This window comes from Nomascus leucogenys, chromosome 5, assembly GCF_006542625.1.
Source record: "Nomascus leucogenys isolate Asia chromosome 5, Asia_NLE_v1, whole genome shotgun sequence".
NCBI lineage: Eukaryota > Metazoa > Chordata > Mammalia > Primates > Hylobatidae > Nomascus > Nomascus leucogenys.
Window position 1 is genome coordinate 69,264,017 of NC_044385.1, and position 16,820 is coordinate 69,280,836.

Sequence of the window (16,820 nt, forward strand, 5' to 3'; positions counted from 1 at the left end):
TTAAATTCAGGAATAGAAAAAAAAAAAATAAAGCTTTTTCTTCCTGTCAGCTGATTTTGCAAAGGGTGTAAGGAGCCAAAGAGCTGCCCAGTTGGTACAGAAGTTGGAAAACACCATAAGCTTCAACTGCTGGTTAATTTTTGCTCTAAAAAGCTTGATGGAGCCCAGGCGTGGTGACTCACGCCTGTAATCTCAGCACTTTGGGAGGCTGAAGCGGGCGGATCACCTGAGGTCAGGAGTTTGAGACCAGCCTGGCCAACATGGTGAAACCTCGTCTCTACTAAAAATACACAAATTAGCCAGGTGTGGTGGCACGTGTCTTTAATCCCAGATACTCGGGAGGCAGAGGTTGCAGTGAGCCAGAGATTGCGCCACTGTATTCAGCCTGGGCAACACAGCGAGACTCCTTCTCAAAAAAAAGCTTAATAATAAAATGGGCTTTTATATATATAAATCAGCACAAACTCATTTGAGGAAGAGTAAGATTTACCTACTTGCTTACAACTTTTTTTCCCCTGCCTCAGGCTCCTGAGTAGCTGGGATTACAGGGACGCACCACCGCACCCAGCTAATCTTTGTATTTTTAGTAGAGACGAGGTTTCACCATGTCGGCCAGGTTGGTGTGATCCGCCCTCCTCGGACTCCCAAAGTGCTGGGATTACAGCGTGAGCCATCGCACCCGGCCACAACTTTCTTCTGTGTAATTTCACCTTAAATACAGCATTTACTTGGGGGTGGAGTAAGCAAATTGCCTCTTCAGTTTCTCTCCCGGGGTGGGAGAACTGTGGCATTAAACAGAAGTGCGAACAGTAGTTGAGGGTGGGAAGAAAGGCTGCCCGGAAGGAGGTCAGGAAAGCTCAGGCAAGCCCACCCTCAGGCACTACAGCTAGACTCCGAGCTTACCCGGCAGGCATCTGATTCGACCAACATCAGTTCGCAGGGCTTAAGCCCAGTCCCTTAGGGCGGCCTGGGCGGGGGGGCCAGGCCCAAGTATATAAAGCTCCCTGAGGGCCGGGCGCGGTGGCTCACGCTTGTAATCCCAGCACTTTCGGAGGCCGAGGCGGGCGGATCACGAGGTCAGGAGATCGAGACCATAGTGAAACCCCGTCTCTACTAAAAATACAAAAAAAAAAAAAATTAGCCGGGCGTGGTGGCGGGCGCCTGTAGTCCCAGCTACTCGGAGAGGCTGAGGCAGGAGAATGGCGTGAACCCGGGAGGCGGAGCTTGCAGTGAGCCGAGATCGCGCCACTGCACTCCAGCCTGGGTGACAGAGCAAGACTCCGTCTCAAAAAAAAAAAAAAAAAAAAAAAAAAAAAAAGCTCCCTGAGGGTCAGCGTTGGCTTTGCGCCAGCGAGTGTGATTCAAGAACGTCCCAGAGCTCTTGGCTCTTTTCGAAGTGTGACCCCTGGGCTTGCACGGGACACGTTACCTAGCTCGGGTGAGAAGGATATCTTCTGGGACCCTCGCCTTTAATAGCACAACGAGCGCAGAGTCCACTGGATCTGCGAGAAGAAACCGCGCTAACTAGTTTGTCCCTACGGCCGCCTCGTAGTCAGTGCCGCGGCGCCTTGAGTCTCCCGGCAGCATTGCCATGGCTGCTCGTGGTGTCATCGCCCCGGTTGGCGAGAGTTTGCGCTACGCTGAGTACTTGCAGTCCTCCGCTCAACAGCCCGACGCCGACGTCGACCAGCAGAGACTGGTGAGTCCTGCCAGCGGCCCCCACCCCTGTCTAGCTCCCTTGTAGTTTCTGCTTCAGCCCCCTCTACCGCCTCACCCTTGAACCTTTGTACTCCCCCGCATTCGCTCACCGTCTGTGCCCTAACTAGCGCTCATTTGTTCACTGGAGAGACCGCTTTGTGCTGGGCTTTGACGTCTGGGCGTGGAAGACGGAGCAGTTCTGAGGATCTGGCTCCTCAAGGAGCTTCCAGTCTTGTCTGGGACACAAACCAGAAAATAGGCAATTGCAAATACGGTATAATAAGTGCTGTATGGGGATTTTCCTGTCTCATAGGAGGCCCTAATACCGTCTTGCAGGGGATGTGGTGGGATCAGGGACGCTTCTTGGAGAAAGCTGTAGTTAAAAATTAAGATCTGAATGAATAAAAACAGTCCATTCAGCAAAGAGAAGGGGAAAAACTGTTTCGGGTACCAGGAGTACTATCTCCAAAGTCTCCGGCACAGAAACAGGGCCCAGTTGGAAACTGCAAGTGGTGTATTCAGGATGACCTGTAGAGCTGGAAAAAGGAAGGGTCTAACAGAAAACTGTCTAACAGAAACATATAGTGAGCCACATACGTCTCGCTCTGTCGCCCAGGCTGGAGTGCAGTGGCAGGATCTCGGCTCACACTGCCAGCTCCGCCTCCCGGGTTCACGCCATTCTCCTGCCTCAGCCTCCCAAGTAGCTGGGACTACAGGCACCTGCCACCACGCCCGGCTAATTTTTTGTATTTTTAGTAGAGACGGGGTTTTACCGTGTTAGCCAGGATGGTCTCGATCTCCTGACCTCGTGATCCGCCCGCCTCAGCCTCATAAAATGCTGGGATTACAGGCGTGAGCCACCGCGCCTGGCGTATTTTTACGTTTTTTGTAGCCATGTTAAACAAGTGAAGAGACACAGATGGGTTTAATTTTAGCAGAGTATTTTCTTTAACCTGATACGTGCACAGTTGCACGGTAATATTTCAACATTCAATATGAAAAATTGGTGGTTTAGGCTTGTAATCCCTGCGCTTTAGGAAGCCCAGGCAGGAGGATCACTTGAGGCCATGAGTTTGGAGGCCAGCCTGGGCAACATAGGAGACCCCATCTCTGGAAAAAACAAACAAACAAAAAAAACCTAACTGGGCGTGGTGGTGTGAGCCTGTAGTCCTAGCTGCTTGGGAGGCTGGATCTGGAGAATCACTTGAGCCCAGGAGTTTGAGGTTATAGTGAGCTATGATTTCGCCACTGCACTCCAGCCTGAGAGACAGAGCTAGACCCTGTCTCCAACAAAGAAAAAAAAAATGAGGCAATAGAGATTTAGAAAGTTTTAAGTAACTTGTCCAGGATCATCCCTGGTAAGTGGCAGATCTACGATTCCAAATGCTACACTTTTTCCATTATGACTTGCTGACTCCTTTGAAATAAGGATTTCTGGATATAGTATTCAGTGTATGATATAGCTGTACAAGATTAGGCAGAAGTAATCCTTTTGTGGAGAGTTGTAAAAATCCCAGTATCAGGCTTTCAAGGTAGTTGGGAGCTGTGGTAATTGGAAGATAGAACTAATATTGGTGACTTTTACATCTGTAGGTATTTTTACTTGGAAGAGGAGAGAGTTTACAGAATCCAGAGTACCAGATAGGAAGCATCTTTAGTAGTCCAGGTACTTGAAGGCTAAAGTGTAAGCCAGTGATTCTCAAACTGTCTGTGTCCTGTAATATCCTGAAATCCTGAAGTCAGATTCATAGACAATAAAATCTACCTGTAAACATAACTTTTAATAATCAATATAATGCTTTGAGACATAAAGATGAAATATTTTATTAGAAAATAACATGTCTACAGGCTGCGAGCGGTGTCTCGCTCCTATAATCCCAGCAATTTGGGAGGCTGAGGTAGGCGGATCACTTGAGGTCAGGAGTTCAAGACCAGCCTGGCCAACAGGGCAAAACCCTGTCTCTACTGAAAATACAAAAATTAGCTGGGCGTGGTAGCACATGTCTGTAATTCCAGCTAGTAGGGAGGCTGAGGCAGAAGAATTGCTTGTACCCAGGGGGCAGAGGTTGCAGTGAGGGGAGATCACGCCACTGCACTCCAGCCTGGGTGACAGAGTGAGACTGTCTCAAAAAAAAGAAAATAACATGTTAACATGTCTACAATTTAAATATGTAAATACTTAGACATTACTACATTAGAAAACATAATGAAGTAATTATTAGTTGCTGGCATATTGCACCAATTTGTAGAATCACTGTGTATGTGACAGCTACCAATGCAAATTGTTTATCAAATGTATTATATTGGCTTTTCAAATAGCAGAAGGACCATTGTTCTTTACAAACTTATTTCTCCCAAATGGCGAACAATTTCTGGTAAAAACTTGAACAAAATAGTGGAATCTCCCTCAATTTACATGGCACTTGCACTTGTGGAAGATTCAGTCTGTACTAAAACAGTGTAATAATGATATATTCATATATAATAAAGTTCTGGACTAAGATTATCATAAACTTTTCACCTTAATCTTTTAAAATTGAGGGATGCAAACAGTTCTTTGTTATACAGGCTTGTCTCATATATTTTAGGACTTCTACGATCAGTAGTCCCCCATCCACCAAATATCCTCCCTTCTATTCAAATTATTGTGCAACCAAACAGAGCCTCATGTACTTGTAGAATGTCCCGAAGGGGTGGTTCTGCTTCTTTTGGGAGTTGTTGGTCCAGGCAATGACCAATAATGAGGCAGAAGATTGTTGATAATAACTTTAGGGAACTTGGAACTACCGAAAGCCATGAGAAGCTGAAAAAAGGTAAATATTAGGAAAGAAAAAAAAAATGGCTTAGGTGTGGGGCATATTTGGAAATCTTATTGAAAATAGAAAATAATGTTTGTCAATGAGTCAAAGAAAAAAACTTTCACACTGTATTTTAAAAATGTAATTCATTTTAAGGTTTATGAAATATATCTTGTTGGGCTGGACACGGTGGCTCATGCCTGTAATTCTAGCAATTTGGAAGGTCAGGTGGGAGGATTACTTGAGCCCAGGGGTTCCAGACCCAGGCTGGGCAACATAGTGAGATCCCTGTCTCTCTAAAAGAAAAATCAAAAAGAAATAAATATATCTTGTCATATTTGTTAAATAACTTTTTCTTAGGTAAGCTTCTCTTTTGAAACTAAGAACTAATGTTCATTAGCCTGCTTAGGAGATTAAAATAGGCAAAATATGTAGCATCTTGAATAAAGTAGCATTTTACAATTAATGGTTTAATAGAAGTCATAATCAGACTTTGCACTAGCAAAGCTGTTTCTCATGGAAAAGTAGAAAAGAAACTTTTTTTTTTTTTTTTCTTGAGCCAGAGTCTCGCTCTGTCGCCCAGGCTAGAGTGCAGTGGCACGATCTCAGCTCACCGCAAGCTCCGCCTCCCGGGTTCACGCCATTCTCCTGCCTCAGCCTCCCGGGTGGCTGGGACTACAGGCGCCCGCCACCACGCCCAGCTAATTTTTTATATTTTTAGTAGAGATGGGGTTTCACCGTGGTCTCCATCTCCTGACCTCGTGATCCGCCCACCTCGGCCTCCCAAAGCGCTGGGATTACAAGCGTGAGCCACCGTGCCCAGCCGAAAAGAAACTTTAAGAGGAGATTATTATCAAATTTTAAAGCAGTTTGAACAAAACTCAGTTTGTACGAAATAGTAGTCATTTGGTTTCCATTACTTTCCTGAAAATTGTAGCTCCTATTATTTTTATTTTTCTTCAATTTTTATTTTAAGTTCTGGGGTACATTTGTGCACATTTGTTACACAGGTAAATGTGTGCCGTGGTAATTTGCTGCACAGATTGTCTCACCACCTAGGTATTAAGCCCAGCATGCATTAGCTATTCTTCCTGATGCTCTCCCTCCTCCCACCGCCACAACTCTTGTTATTATTAGGATAGTGTAACATGTAAAAAAACTAGACACATATGTTTCATTATAAATAATCCTGATACGTGAAAACTAAAACCTGTCAAACACACATTTTCAGGCATTTATTCATTTCCAAAAATAAGACAGTACTTTTACTATTTTGCAATGATAACATGATTTAAAACATGTTTTAACAATACTTTGAAGCTTACATTGGTAATCACATGGATTATGTACTGTATCCCTATATTTTTAACTTTTTTTTTGAGATGGAGTCTCACTCTGTTGCCCAGGCTGGAGTGCATTGGCGGGATCTTGGCTCACTGCAGCCTCCGCCTCCCAGGTTCACCTGAGTCTCCTGCCTCAGCCTCCCAAGTAGCTGGGACCACAGGCGCCTGCCACCACGCCCAGCTAATTTTTGTATTTTCAGTAGAGATGGGGTTTCCCCATGTCAGCCAGGCTGGTCTCAAACTCCTGACCACAAGTGATCCACCCTCCTCAGCCTCCCAGAGTGCTGGGATTTTGGGTGAGCCACCACACCCGGCCTAACTGATTCTTCCCCACTGTTTTTTACACCATAATAGGAGGCTAGAATGTTAAGTTTCATGGACAGTGACTTTATTTGTTCTCTGGTATGTATTTCTAGCATTTATAATGGTGCCTGATGTGTGGTAAACATTCCAAAAAGAAATTGTTGAATGAATGAATGTTATTCTTGAATGGGAAGAAATGAGAATAACTTTTCTTTAAGGGAATGGAGTAAGAATTTCCAGATGTCTACCAGTGAGTACCATACACAAAAATAGAAAATTCAGCTTATTTAAAATGTAGCTCATTATAGTCTTCCCTGAACATGCTGATTCTCCTCTTCTTTCCCCCTTTCTTGACTAGTGCCATCATCTCCACTTTCTCCTTTACTTCCACCATTCAGTTCATCAGTCACTTAGCCTCATCTCTGTACTTTTTTTCATGGTATTCCTTCCCTTGATATTCTCTTAGTCTTTATTGTTTCTTCTCTGGCCTGTAGTGATCGCCTTTAAAAACAAGTCTCTTTGCTTCTGGTATTGTATCCTTTCTAAACTTCACACTGCCATCAGTTGTTTTTCTTCAATACAGACTTGTTAATGATACCATCCCTTTTTATGAGTTTAACACGATCTAAACCTTTCTCAGGATCTTACACAGGACTCTTCATGTACTGATCCTCAAATGACATATCCAGCCACATTTCCCATCCCCTACATTGCACTGTACCCTGTACTATAGTTACATTAAGTTTCCTTCATGAAATTTTATGGTTCTGTGACTTTACTAGAGCTTTCTCTTCTGAAATTCTTTTCCTGGCTAACTCCTATTCATTTTTTTTTTAAAGACACATCCAATGTGAAGCCTTCCCTGACCCCAGTTCCCTTTGCCTAGTAGAAATTATAGTTCATTAAGATACATCAAAATTATTTATATTTGTATAAGCACCTATGGTGTGAAGTCCTCGGGAAACACGTATCTGTGATTGGCATTGTAATTGGCACATGATAGTCATTTAATTGTCTATGAAATAGCTATTAACTTCTATTATTATTGAGCAACTTAAAAAATAAACATGGATATTTGATTTTAATATCATATTGACACCTGTATTTTTTCCTCGTAGGGTCCTCTTATATGTTAGCCTCTAAGGGAAAACAAGAGTCTGTGTCTGTCTTGCTCATTGCTTTTTCCCCAGAACTTAGCATAAGTCCTGGCACATGCCAAATGAATGTTTATATATTTATGTGGTAAAAGCTAAATAAGTATTTGTTGAATGAGTGAATAGTCTCCGTCTTTCCTCTCTCCATCACAGCTACCACCCCTCTCGTGAGGAGGAAGAATACTTTTTTTCTTCTTCATTTCCCTCTGGTACAACTCTTGTTTTTCTTAGACTGAAATGTTCAGTCTCAAAATAGAAGTTTTAGCATTTTATAGCACTTTCAGGCAATTTATATTTATCTAAAAAGTTATTTACTGCTTATGTGAGAATAAAATCCATAGGGAACTTGTGAACAATTTTGGTGCCTTTTTTTTTTTTCCAGCTGTAGCAGCTATGATGGAGTGATCTTTTTTCCCAGTTTTCAGAAATTTTTTGATTCATGGTAGTGGAACATTTAAAGTAATTTTTCTGTTTTTTTTAATTGTTGTTGTTGTTATTTTGGTTTTCTAGTGGATATTTGAAACCAGGCAGTGGTAACAGATATACGGCCCACTTGTTGATTTGCTGGCATTATTTAAATGATGTTTCTTCTCTTTGAAATATGCCTTTTTAACTAAAATTAGATATTCTTTATAGATGGGGATGAAGTTTTAAGAATACTCATTCTCTAATCAGTTCCCAACGTAGTACCAGGCACATGGTTGCTCTGCCTCATAAATTGTTGAATCATTAAATTAACAAATGAATGAAACCAACTAGCTTGGAGATAAGTAGATTAGGGAGATGTTATAGAATGATGAATGGACAGCCTTAAGGAATTAAAGAATAAGATAAATGAGACTATGCCTCTTTGACTTTTGTAATAGGAGAGGCCTAAAATGTAAGTATCTAATAAATATGTGTATAATCAGAGTACGTATAATACTCTGACTTCTGATGTGCTTTTTCAAGTTTTGATCATTGCTTATTAATATCTCCAATAACACAGGCAGTCTCCAACTTAGAAATAGGTACTGTTTTTAAAATTTGTCAATTAAATTCATTTTAATAGATTTTTGGGTAACACCAAATATATGGAAGCTATAAACTAAGTGTATATGGGGAGGATATAAATAAACCAAGATTGCCACCCTCAAGGGCAGAGGATAGCAAACTTAATTTGCAAAGGGTTAGATAGTAAACATTTCAGGCTCTGCAGACCATATAGCCTCTGGCACACATTTACCTGTGTAACAAACCTGCACATCTAGCTGCAACTACACTGTTGTAGACTGAACACATAGACAATAAATAAATGTGGCCATGTTCCAGTAAAACTGTTTATGAAAACAGTTGCTCTAGGAGGCATATTTGGAGCAAATTTAAATGCCCAATTAAAGACAGGCTCTCTAAGTGCTATCATATTTTTGTTCATTTATTCATCCATTTAACACTTTATGGAGTCGTACATTATTAGGTAAGGTTCTGAGTCTAAGTGCTATAGTGGATACAAAGATGAATCAAATATGCATTTTTTCCTCAAGGGACTTGACCAGAAACTAAACCTAGACTCCCAGACTAGGAACTCCCCAGCAGTGGAGATCCTGTCTGATTCACTTTTGAGAATGACTTCTAGGGCCAAGCACAGCACGGGATAGGTTGCAGATACTTAGTAAATGTCTTTTCAAGGGTAAGTGAATGAAAGACTAAGGCATAGGTGTCTTAAGATAAATATATGGATAAAATGCTTGATTTCGTAGGAATGAGCCATTGTTTCTTATTTGGGAAATCAGAGAAAACTTTGTGAAAAGTGAGTTGAATGAGTTGAACATTGAGAAAAGGGAAGAATATGAGCTAAGTTAAAAAGATAACAAAATCTTAGGCAGAGGTAGCAAATTCAGATGCTTAAAGGGGCAGGCAGGTGGCACAAATGAGTGAGGGGATGACTGGGTTAAATGGTATTGCAATATATGAGCGATGATTATAGCAAAATGAGAGAGCACTTGCTTTTCTAAAGGAGGCAGATCATTGGAATAAACCATTATTACCAGATGTTTGATTTTTCAAAAGAAACCAGAAAGAGATAAACAAGTTTTTCTAAAATGTAGGTTATATCAAGGAAGAAAAATAAGGAAAGGTAGGTTGGGTTACAACTGTAGATAGCTCCACATGGCAGGTTAAGGAATGTGGACTAAATTTGTAGGTGGTTAATTTTGTAGGAGTTGTGTGGATCAGTGGAGGCCTTCAGGAGAATCAAGCCCAGAGCAGTGTTTAAGAAGGGTTAGAAACTAAACCTAGACTCCTAGACTGGGAACTCCTCAGCAGCGGAGATCCTGTAGAAGAGGACAAGCCTGGATGAAAATGCGTTACAGTGGGCAGTACTCTGGGAGTGTAGAGGAGGAGATGATGGCAGCAATAAGAGTGATGATAGCTCAAATGTTTTGTGCCAGGCTTTATGCTAATGTTTTAAATGCATGAACTCATTTAGTCTATATAATAACCCTAGGAGGTATAGATACTACTACTATTATAACCCTCTACTTGTAGATGAATAAATTGAGGCTTAAAGCACTGAAATAATTTGTGCAAAGTCACACATTTGAGAAGTAGATGAATCCCAGAGGTACTCTGCTTTGTTGCCTCTGTGCTCTTATTCAGAATATTCTCTTTGTTTCTCTTTCCCCTTCAACTTTTTAAATTATGTCAAGGTCTAACTAGGAAAACATATAACTTAAATAATATAAAACAAGGGAAATGTAATTCAAGGAATTGGCTTCATAGCTAGTGGAATTGTTGAGAAACGAAACAGGATGGTGAAGCAATTCAGAGATTGGGAATAGCAAGGAACCAGTAGCACTCCTAGAGCTGTAGGGCCAAAGGGAGGAGTTGGTGTTTTTCAAAACCACTCTACATTAATTGGAACCATGGATGTCTGTTAAGGGGGAGCTGGAGCCACTGCTGCCACTGGAGCTGTTGCTAAAGACGGAGAGAAAGGGGCGGTAATAACGTGGTTTCTTCCTTGTTTTCACTGTCCAGTCTTTCACCATTGCATCCCATTGGTCTGACTCTACTGGGAGCCAGCTGACAAAAGAGCCTGTAGGACTTAGCTCTTCTAACAGAACAGAGAATAGCCAAGGAATTGATTGTGATTGCAGATGGGCCTGCGACCAACACATTATCTGTTTTCAGCTGTAATTTGAATTCCACTGATATTGAGAAATTTGAAAGCACAGTCTCCTAAAAGCAGTGCTAGAAAACACTTTTTGAAATGCTAAGTATTCCCTTAATCCACAGTGTAAGGGAAACAGAGTATTATTTTGTGGAATTCCATTTGCACCGTCTCCAATATCATTTCCATGCTATTGGAGACAAAATAAGTACTGTTGCCAAGCGTGGTGGCTCACGCTTGTAATCCTGGCACTTATGGGAGGCCAAGGTGGGCACATCAGTTGAGGCCAGGAGTTCAAGACCAGCCTGGTCAATATAGCGAAACCCCACCTTTAATAAAAAATACAAAAATTGGCCGGGTGTGGTGGCGCACACCTGTAGTCCCAGCTACTCGGGAGGCTGAGGCAGGAGAATACCTTAACCTGGGAGGTGGAGGCTGCAGTGAACCCAGATCACACCACTGCACTCTAGCCTGGGTGACAGAGCAAGACTCTGTCTCAACAACAACAAAAAGAAGTAAGCACTGTTAGCTTATAAAGAAAAGAGGTTTAATTGGCTCATGGTTCCATAGGCTGTACAGGAAGCATGATGCTGGCATCTGCTCAGTGTCTGGAGAGACCTTGCAAAACTTACAATCATGGTAGAAGACAGAGTGGGAGCCACCACTTCACATGGCCAGAGCGGGAGGAAGACAGAGAGACAGGGAGGTGCTGCATACCCCCAGAAAACCACATCTCGCAAGAACTCACTATCACAGGAATAGCACCAAGGGGATGGTGCTAAACCACCCATGAGAAATTGCCGCCATGACCCAATCATTTCCCACCAGGCTCCACCTCCCACATTGGGGATTACAATTGAAAGTGAGATTTGCTCAGGGACACAGATCCAAACCATATCAAGACAATATAGTGAGACCCCATTTCTACAGAAAACTTAAAAAATTAGTCACTTGTGGTGGCACATGCCAGTAGTCTTTGTTTCTTGTGAGGCTGAGGTGGTAGGATCAGCTGAGCCAAGGAGTTCAAGTTACAGTGAATTATGATCATACCACTGCACTGCAGCCTGGGTGACAGAGTGAGACCCTATTGGAAAAAAAAATAATAAACCAATATTGATACATTATTATTAACCCAACTCATATTTTATTCAGATTCCCATGCTTTTTAGCTGATGTCCTTTTTCTGTTCCAAGATCCCAACCAGGTACCACATTACATTTAGTTTTCGTGTCACTTTTGGCTCCTTGTGGCTGTGACAGTTTTTCAGACTTGCCTTATTTTTGATGACCTTGACAGGTTTGAGGCATACTGGTTAGGTATTTTGTGGGATAGTCTCTACTGGAATTTCTTAGATGTTTTTCTCATGATTGGACTGGGGTTTTAGGTTTTTGGGAGGAAGATCAATCAGAAAGGTGAAGTGCCAGGCTGGGCGCAGTAGCTCATGCTTGTAATCCCAGCACTTTGGGAGGCCAAGGTGGGTAGATCACTTGAGGTCTGGAGTTTGAGACCAGCCTGGTCAACATGGCAAAACCCGTCTCTACTAAAAATACAAAAATTAGCTGGGCATGGTGGCAGGCGCCTATAATCCCAGCTACTTGGGAGACTGAGGCAGGAGAATCGCTTGAACCTGGGAGGCTGTGGCTGCAGTGAGCTGAGATCGTGCCACTGCACTCCAGCCTTGGCGACAGAGCAAGACTCCATCTCAGACAAAAAAAAAAAAAAAAAAATTGGTGGCCTCCCTGGGCATGGTGCCTCTCATCTGTAATCCCAGTTTCATCACATCATATGAAGTGCACATACTATAAACATGTTTATTGCAATTGATGTTGATCTAATCTGATGCGGTAGTATTTGAGTTTTCTTAACTGTAAACTTTATTTGCATACTGCACTTTTTGAAAGAAAGTCACTTTGTGCAGCCCACATTTAAAGAGTGGAGAGTTATGCTCTCCACTCCTTAAATGTAGAGTAATCTGTCAGATTATTTGGAATTATTCTGTATGGGAGATTTGTCCTTTTACTCCCATTTATTACTTATTTATATTAGTTTGGTTTCATGGATATTAATTTTATGCTTTGGATTATAATCCACTACCACATTTATTTTGTTGCTCAAGCTATTTGATCTTTGGCCATTGGGATCTCTTTCAGTTGACTCTTGTGTACCTTTGACATACCGCCAACATTGTGGGGGTTTTTTTGAGCACTTCCTTGCTTTCTGGCACTACATGGTGCTCTAGGCTCATTTTGTGTATTTCCTGCCCCAGTCCTAAAATCAGGCATTTCTCCAATGAGTCCTGTGTATGTAACATGTTATATCATGGGGAGCTTCATTCTGGGTCACAACTTCAGAACCTAATCCATTTTTATCCTCCCACCCAAATCTTCCCCAATTCCTTTATCTTTTCCCTATATAGCTGATAAGGTAAGAGCAAAAGATATCCTTGTTTTGGTACACGTGGCTGCTGCTTTCAGTCCATCAAGGACAGTAGAATTTTTCCCTGAAGCTTCAGTAAAGCGCTTTTGTGTCTGTTTGGTTTGGGCTTTATTTTTGTTTTTCAATATCTGGTGTTAGGGACTGCTAATGGAGGGAGGATGCTAGGGGATTGTGAAAGGAAATAGAAAGACTCATTAACCTTTCTGCCATTTGTCATTGTATTTCAAGTTTGTTATAGAATCTTAGTACAGGTCAAGTGAACAGTGAAGAACCTCTCTTTGGGTATAAGGTTAAATATTGCATATTCATTCCTCTAAAGGACTGAATATAGTCTTCAAGAGAATGATTTTCACTTCCTTTTGGAATACCTAGAATTTTACAATCACCACCACACTGAAAAAACAGTTTTTATATAGTAGGCATTAGAACTGAAGAGAACTAAACCAAGGGAGAAAAGAATGGTACTTTCAGTAGCACTTTCCTCCCCAAAAAATGCCTAGCTGCAGTGATGTTAAAGTTTAATTCAAGGACTTTATTACTTATATAGTACTTAAGAGATTTCTATATTTTTATGTGGTTTTTGAATAATTTCTGTATTGATTTGTAAAAAACTGTTTTCAAAGTACCAATTTATTTTTTAATTTTTATTTTTTCTTTCTTTTTTTTTTTTTTTTTTTGAGATGGAGTCTCGCTCTATCGCCCAGGCTGGAGTGCAGTGGCACAATCTCGGCTCACTGCAAGCTCCGCCTCCCGGGTTCACGCCATTCTCCTGCCTCAGCCTCCCGAGTAGCTGGGACTACAGGCGCCCGCCACCACACCCGGCTAATTTTTTGTATTTTTAGTAGAGACGGGGTTTCACTATGTTAGCCAGGATGGTCTCGATCTCCTGACCTCGTGATCCGCCCGCCTCTGCCTCCCAAAGTGCTGGGATTACAGGCGTGAGCCACCGCGCCCGGCCTTTTTATTTCTTTGAGACAGGATCTTGCTCTGTCTCCCAGGCTGGTGTACAGTGGCGTGATCATAGCTCACTGCGGTCTCAATTTCCCAGGCTGAAGTGATCCTCCCACTTCAGCTTCCCAAGGACCTGGGACCACAGGAGTGTGCCATCATGCCTGGCTAATTTTTTTTATTTTTATGCTTTGTAGAGATGGGGGTCTTGCTATGTTGCCCAGGCTGGTCTTGAACTCCTGGGCTCAAGGGATTCTCCCACCTCTGCTTCTCAAAGTGCTGGGATTACATGTGTAAGCCACTGTGCCCAGTCCAAAGTACCAATTTAATTTTACATTTTAAAAATTGGATTCTAAAAGTCTGAAGTCTGCCTTCTTCTCTGAATACTATTTCAGATTCCATTTTATTTTGTTACTTTTTTTAATTGTGATTGGACAAAATGTTTTTCAGTTTCTGTCTTTTATTTTTTCTTTTTTTTGAGACGGGGTCTCACTGTCATCCAGGCTGGAGTGCAGTGATGCAATCTCAGCTCACTGCAGCTTCTGCCTTCCAGGCTCAAGCAGTCCTCCGACCTCAGCCTCCCGAGTAGCTGGGACTACGGGTCGCACCACCTCACCCAATGCAGCCCTCAATAGAGAGGAGACTGGAGTGGGTAGCTCCTACCTGCAGGCAGGTCATCCTGATAAGGGTGTCTGGCTAAGTCTGCAGGTTTTTATATGCTCAGAATGGAGGAAGTGCATGTTGATTGGTTGATGGGTGGCCATGGGCAGGCCTGGAAAAAGCACCATCCATTTGGCCGATTGGTCATCAATGAACTTCATACTCTGGTTGGTGGACTTCATCCAGAACTGGCAGCCTGGCCCCCAGGCTTCAGGCCAGTCCTAGCTTGAAGGAGGTGTTCCGCCGGGGACCCACCCTTTCCTGCCCAGGAAACTTTCAACCTCCTGCTGCCACCAACATGCCCTCCACAGCACCCTGGCTTTAGATGCTGTGTGGAGCCCACAGGCCCATGCCAAGCTACCCTCAGCCCCTTGGCTGGACCTCCCTCCCAGGCTTGTGCCCAAAGTCTAGAGGGGGCCGAAGTGGCAGGGGGCTGGCATGTCATCACTGCTCTTAGTGCATGCACACCCGGCTGGGTTGAGACAGTGCCTCAGCTTAGCCACAACTTTGCCCCACACTGGAGTAGATGCCGGGAGTCGGGAGAGGCCAGGGAGTGGGAGCAGGCACTTCTAAGCCTGTAGGGGCAGGGGGCTTTCTGGGCCCCTGAGAATGCGGCTGGGTGGCTGCAGCTGCTCCTGGGAGCACTGGCTCCTACCCTGCCAAGCTGATAGGTGGCGAGCCTCCTGCCTGTTCCCAGCTCCCGGCAGCTCTGCTGAATGCCCATCCCCCATGGTGCCTCCCACTCTGCAGCCAACGTCCTTGTGGGGGCCGCTCCAGATGGGCCGTAGCAGCCACTGCCTTAAAGTAAAATCGGTTGCTGTAATGGAGTAAAAGTAGCTTTCATTAAAGGGGATGATTTCCCAAGCAAGAAGAAATAAGCAAAGCTACAAAATGTTGCAGATAAGGTGTACATCAGATATAAGCCGAAAAAGAGAGTTTGAGGGGTTCTTGCTGGAGACTTCAAAGTCAGTATAATAAAAGCTTGGAGTAGTTGATAGGAAGGAGGCCAACTAGAGATGCAGTGGGATCGTTTTTATGATCAGGGTGCAGATTTAAGTGCAAGGATAAAAAGGGAGACACCAAAGATCAATGTAGTTATTCTTGAAGAATGTAAGGAAGAATTCATTTTTAAAGTTTATTTTAAAGTAGACAGGTCAGAGGGTTTTCTGCCTTCTGATGTTAAAACATGTTAAACCCATCTCACCAGGTGAGATCTTCCTAAGATTTTTCTTATTTTAATAACCTTTATTTTTACCTCCTGATTTTAAAAAGAAACGATTATGTAATGTTATATAGTAATTGTAATAGCTACCATTTGTTGAATGTTTATCCCATGTTAAATATACTAGTTTATATATATGAATGCCCTAACTTATAAAAATTCATATCAACCCAAGGAATTAGGTGCAGTCATCATCATTTTACAGATGAAGGAACACATGGAGGTCATGTAACTTGGGCAGGTCATGGAGCTGACAAGTAAGGAGCCAAAACTCAAACCATATTTCTTTCATTCTAAAGTCTAATGATCCCAAGACTACGTTTTAATGAAAATATTCTTTTTTATGGCCTGCTTTTATTCTGTACTTAACATACGGTTGCTAAGCATTCCTCAATAATATATTTAATTGTTGATCCATATTTTACATGTGCCTGAATTTATTTAATGATTCCCCCATTGTTGGGTAGTCATATTGTTTCCATTTTTTTGTATTACAAATAGAACAGTGATGAATTTTCTCTTAAATGTTTTTATAGATTTTTCTGATTATTTTCTTAGGATAAATTTTTTGAATCGTAGTTACTAAGCCTAAAGACATTAGTATATTGAAGGTTGTTGATTCCTGTGATGAAAGTAACCTCAAGACACATTGTCCCAATTTGCATTCCCAGCATCAGTTCAGGAGATTGTTCATTGAACCATTCTTTTGACAATTTGTAATACTTTGATTTGTTGGCCAAAATGTATACCTCTCATGATTAACAGGCTGCATACTGGAGGTATGACAGATTGTCACATGGCCCCATCCAGAGGAAAAGCTGAAAGAGGGATTAGTAATGCCACTTTCATACTTATCAAACTATTCCATTTTTATATTAAATATAGGAGTATTAAAAATACGACTGGGGAGGCCAGGCGCGGTGGCTTACGCCTGTAATCCCAGCACTTTGGGAGGCCGAGGCGGGCAGATCACGAGGTCAGGAGATCGAGACCATCCTAGCTAACACAGTGAAACCCTGTCTCTACTAAAAATACAAAAAATTAGCCGGGCGTAGTGGCGGGCTCCTGTAGTCCCAGCTACTCGGGAGGCTGAGGCAGGAGAATGGCATG

At 42.5% G+C, this 16,820-nt stretch overlaps 1 protein-coding gene across 1 annotated transcript in view; it reads left to right on the forward strand.

The window, feature by feature from the left end:
- Positions 1-845: 845 nt before the first annotated feature.
- Positions 846-16,820, forward strand: part of DNAJC15 (DnaJ heat shock protein family (Hsp40) member C15) — an 82,729-nt gene continuing 66,754 nt past the window's right edge. The window contains exons 1-2 of the mRNA XM_003270033.4: positions 846-1,015; positions 1,335-1,699. Of these exons, the coding sequence (XP_003270081.1) occupies positions 1,592-1,699 (108 nt within the window). The 5' untranslated portion in view covers positions 846-1,015; positions 1,335-1,591. The remainder of the gene's footprint in view (positions 1,016-1,334; positions 1,700-16,820) is intronic.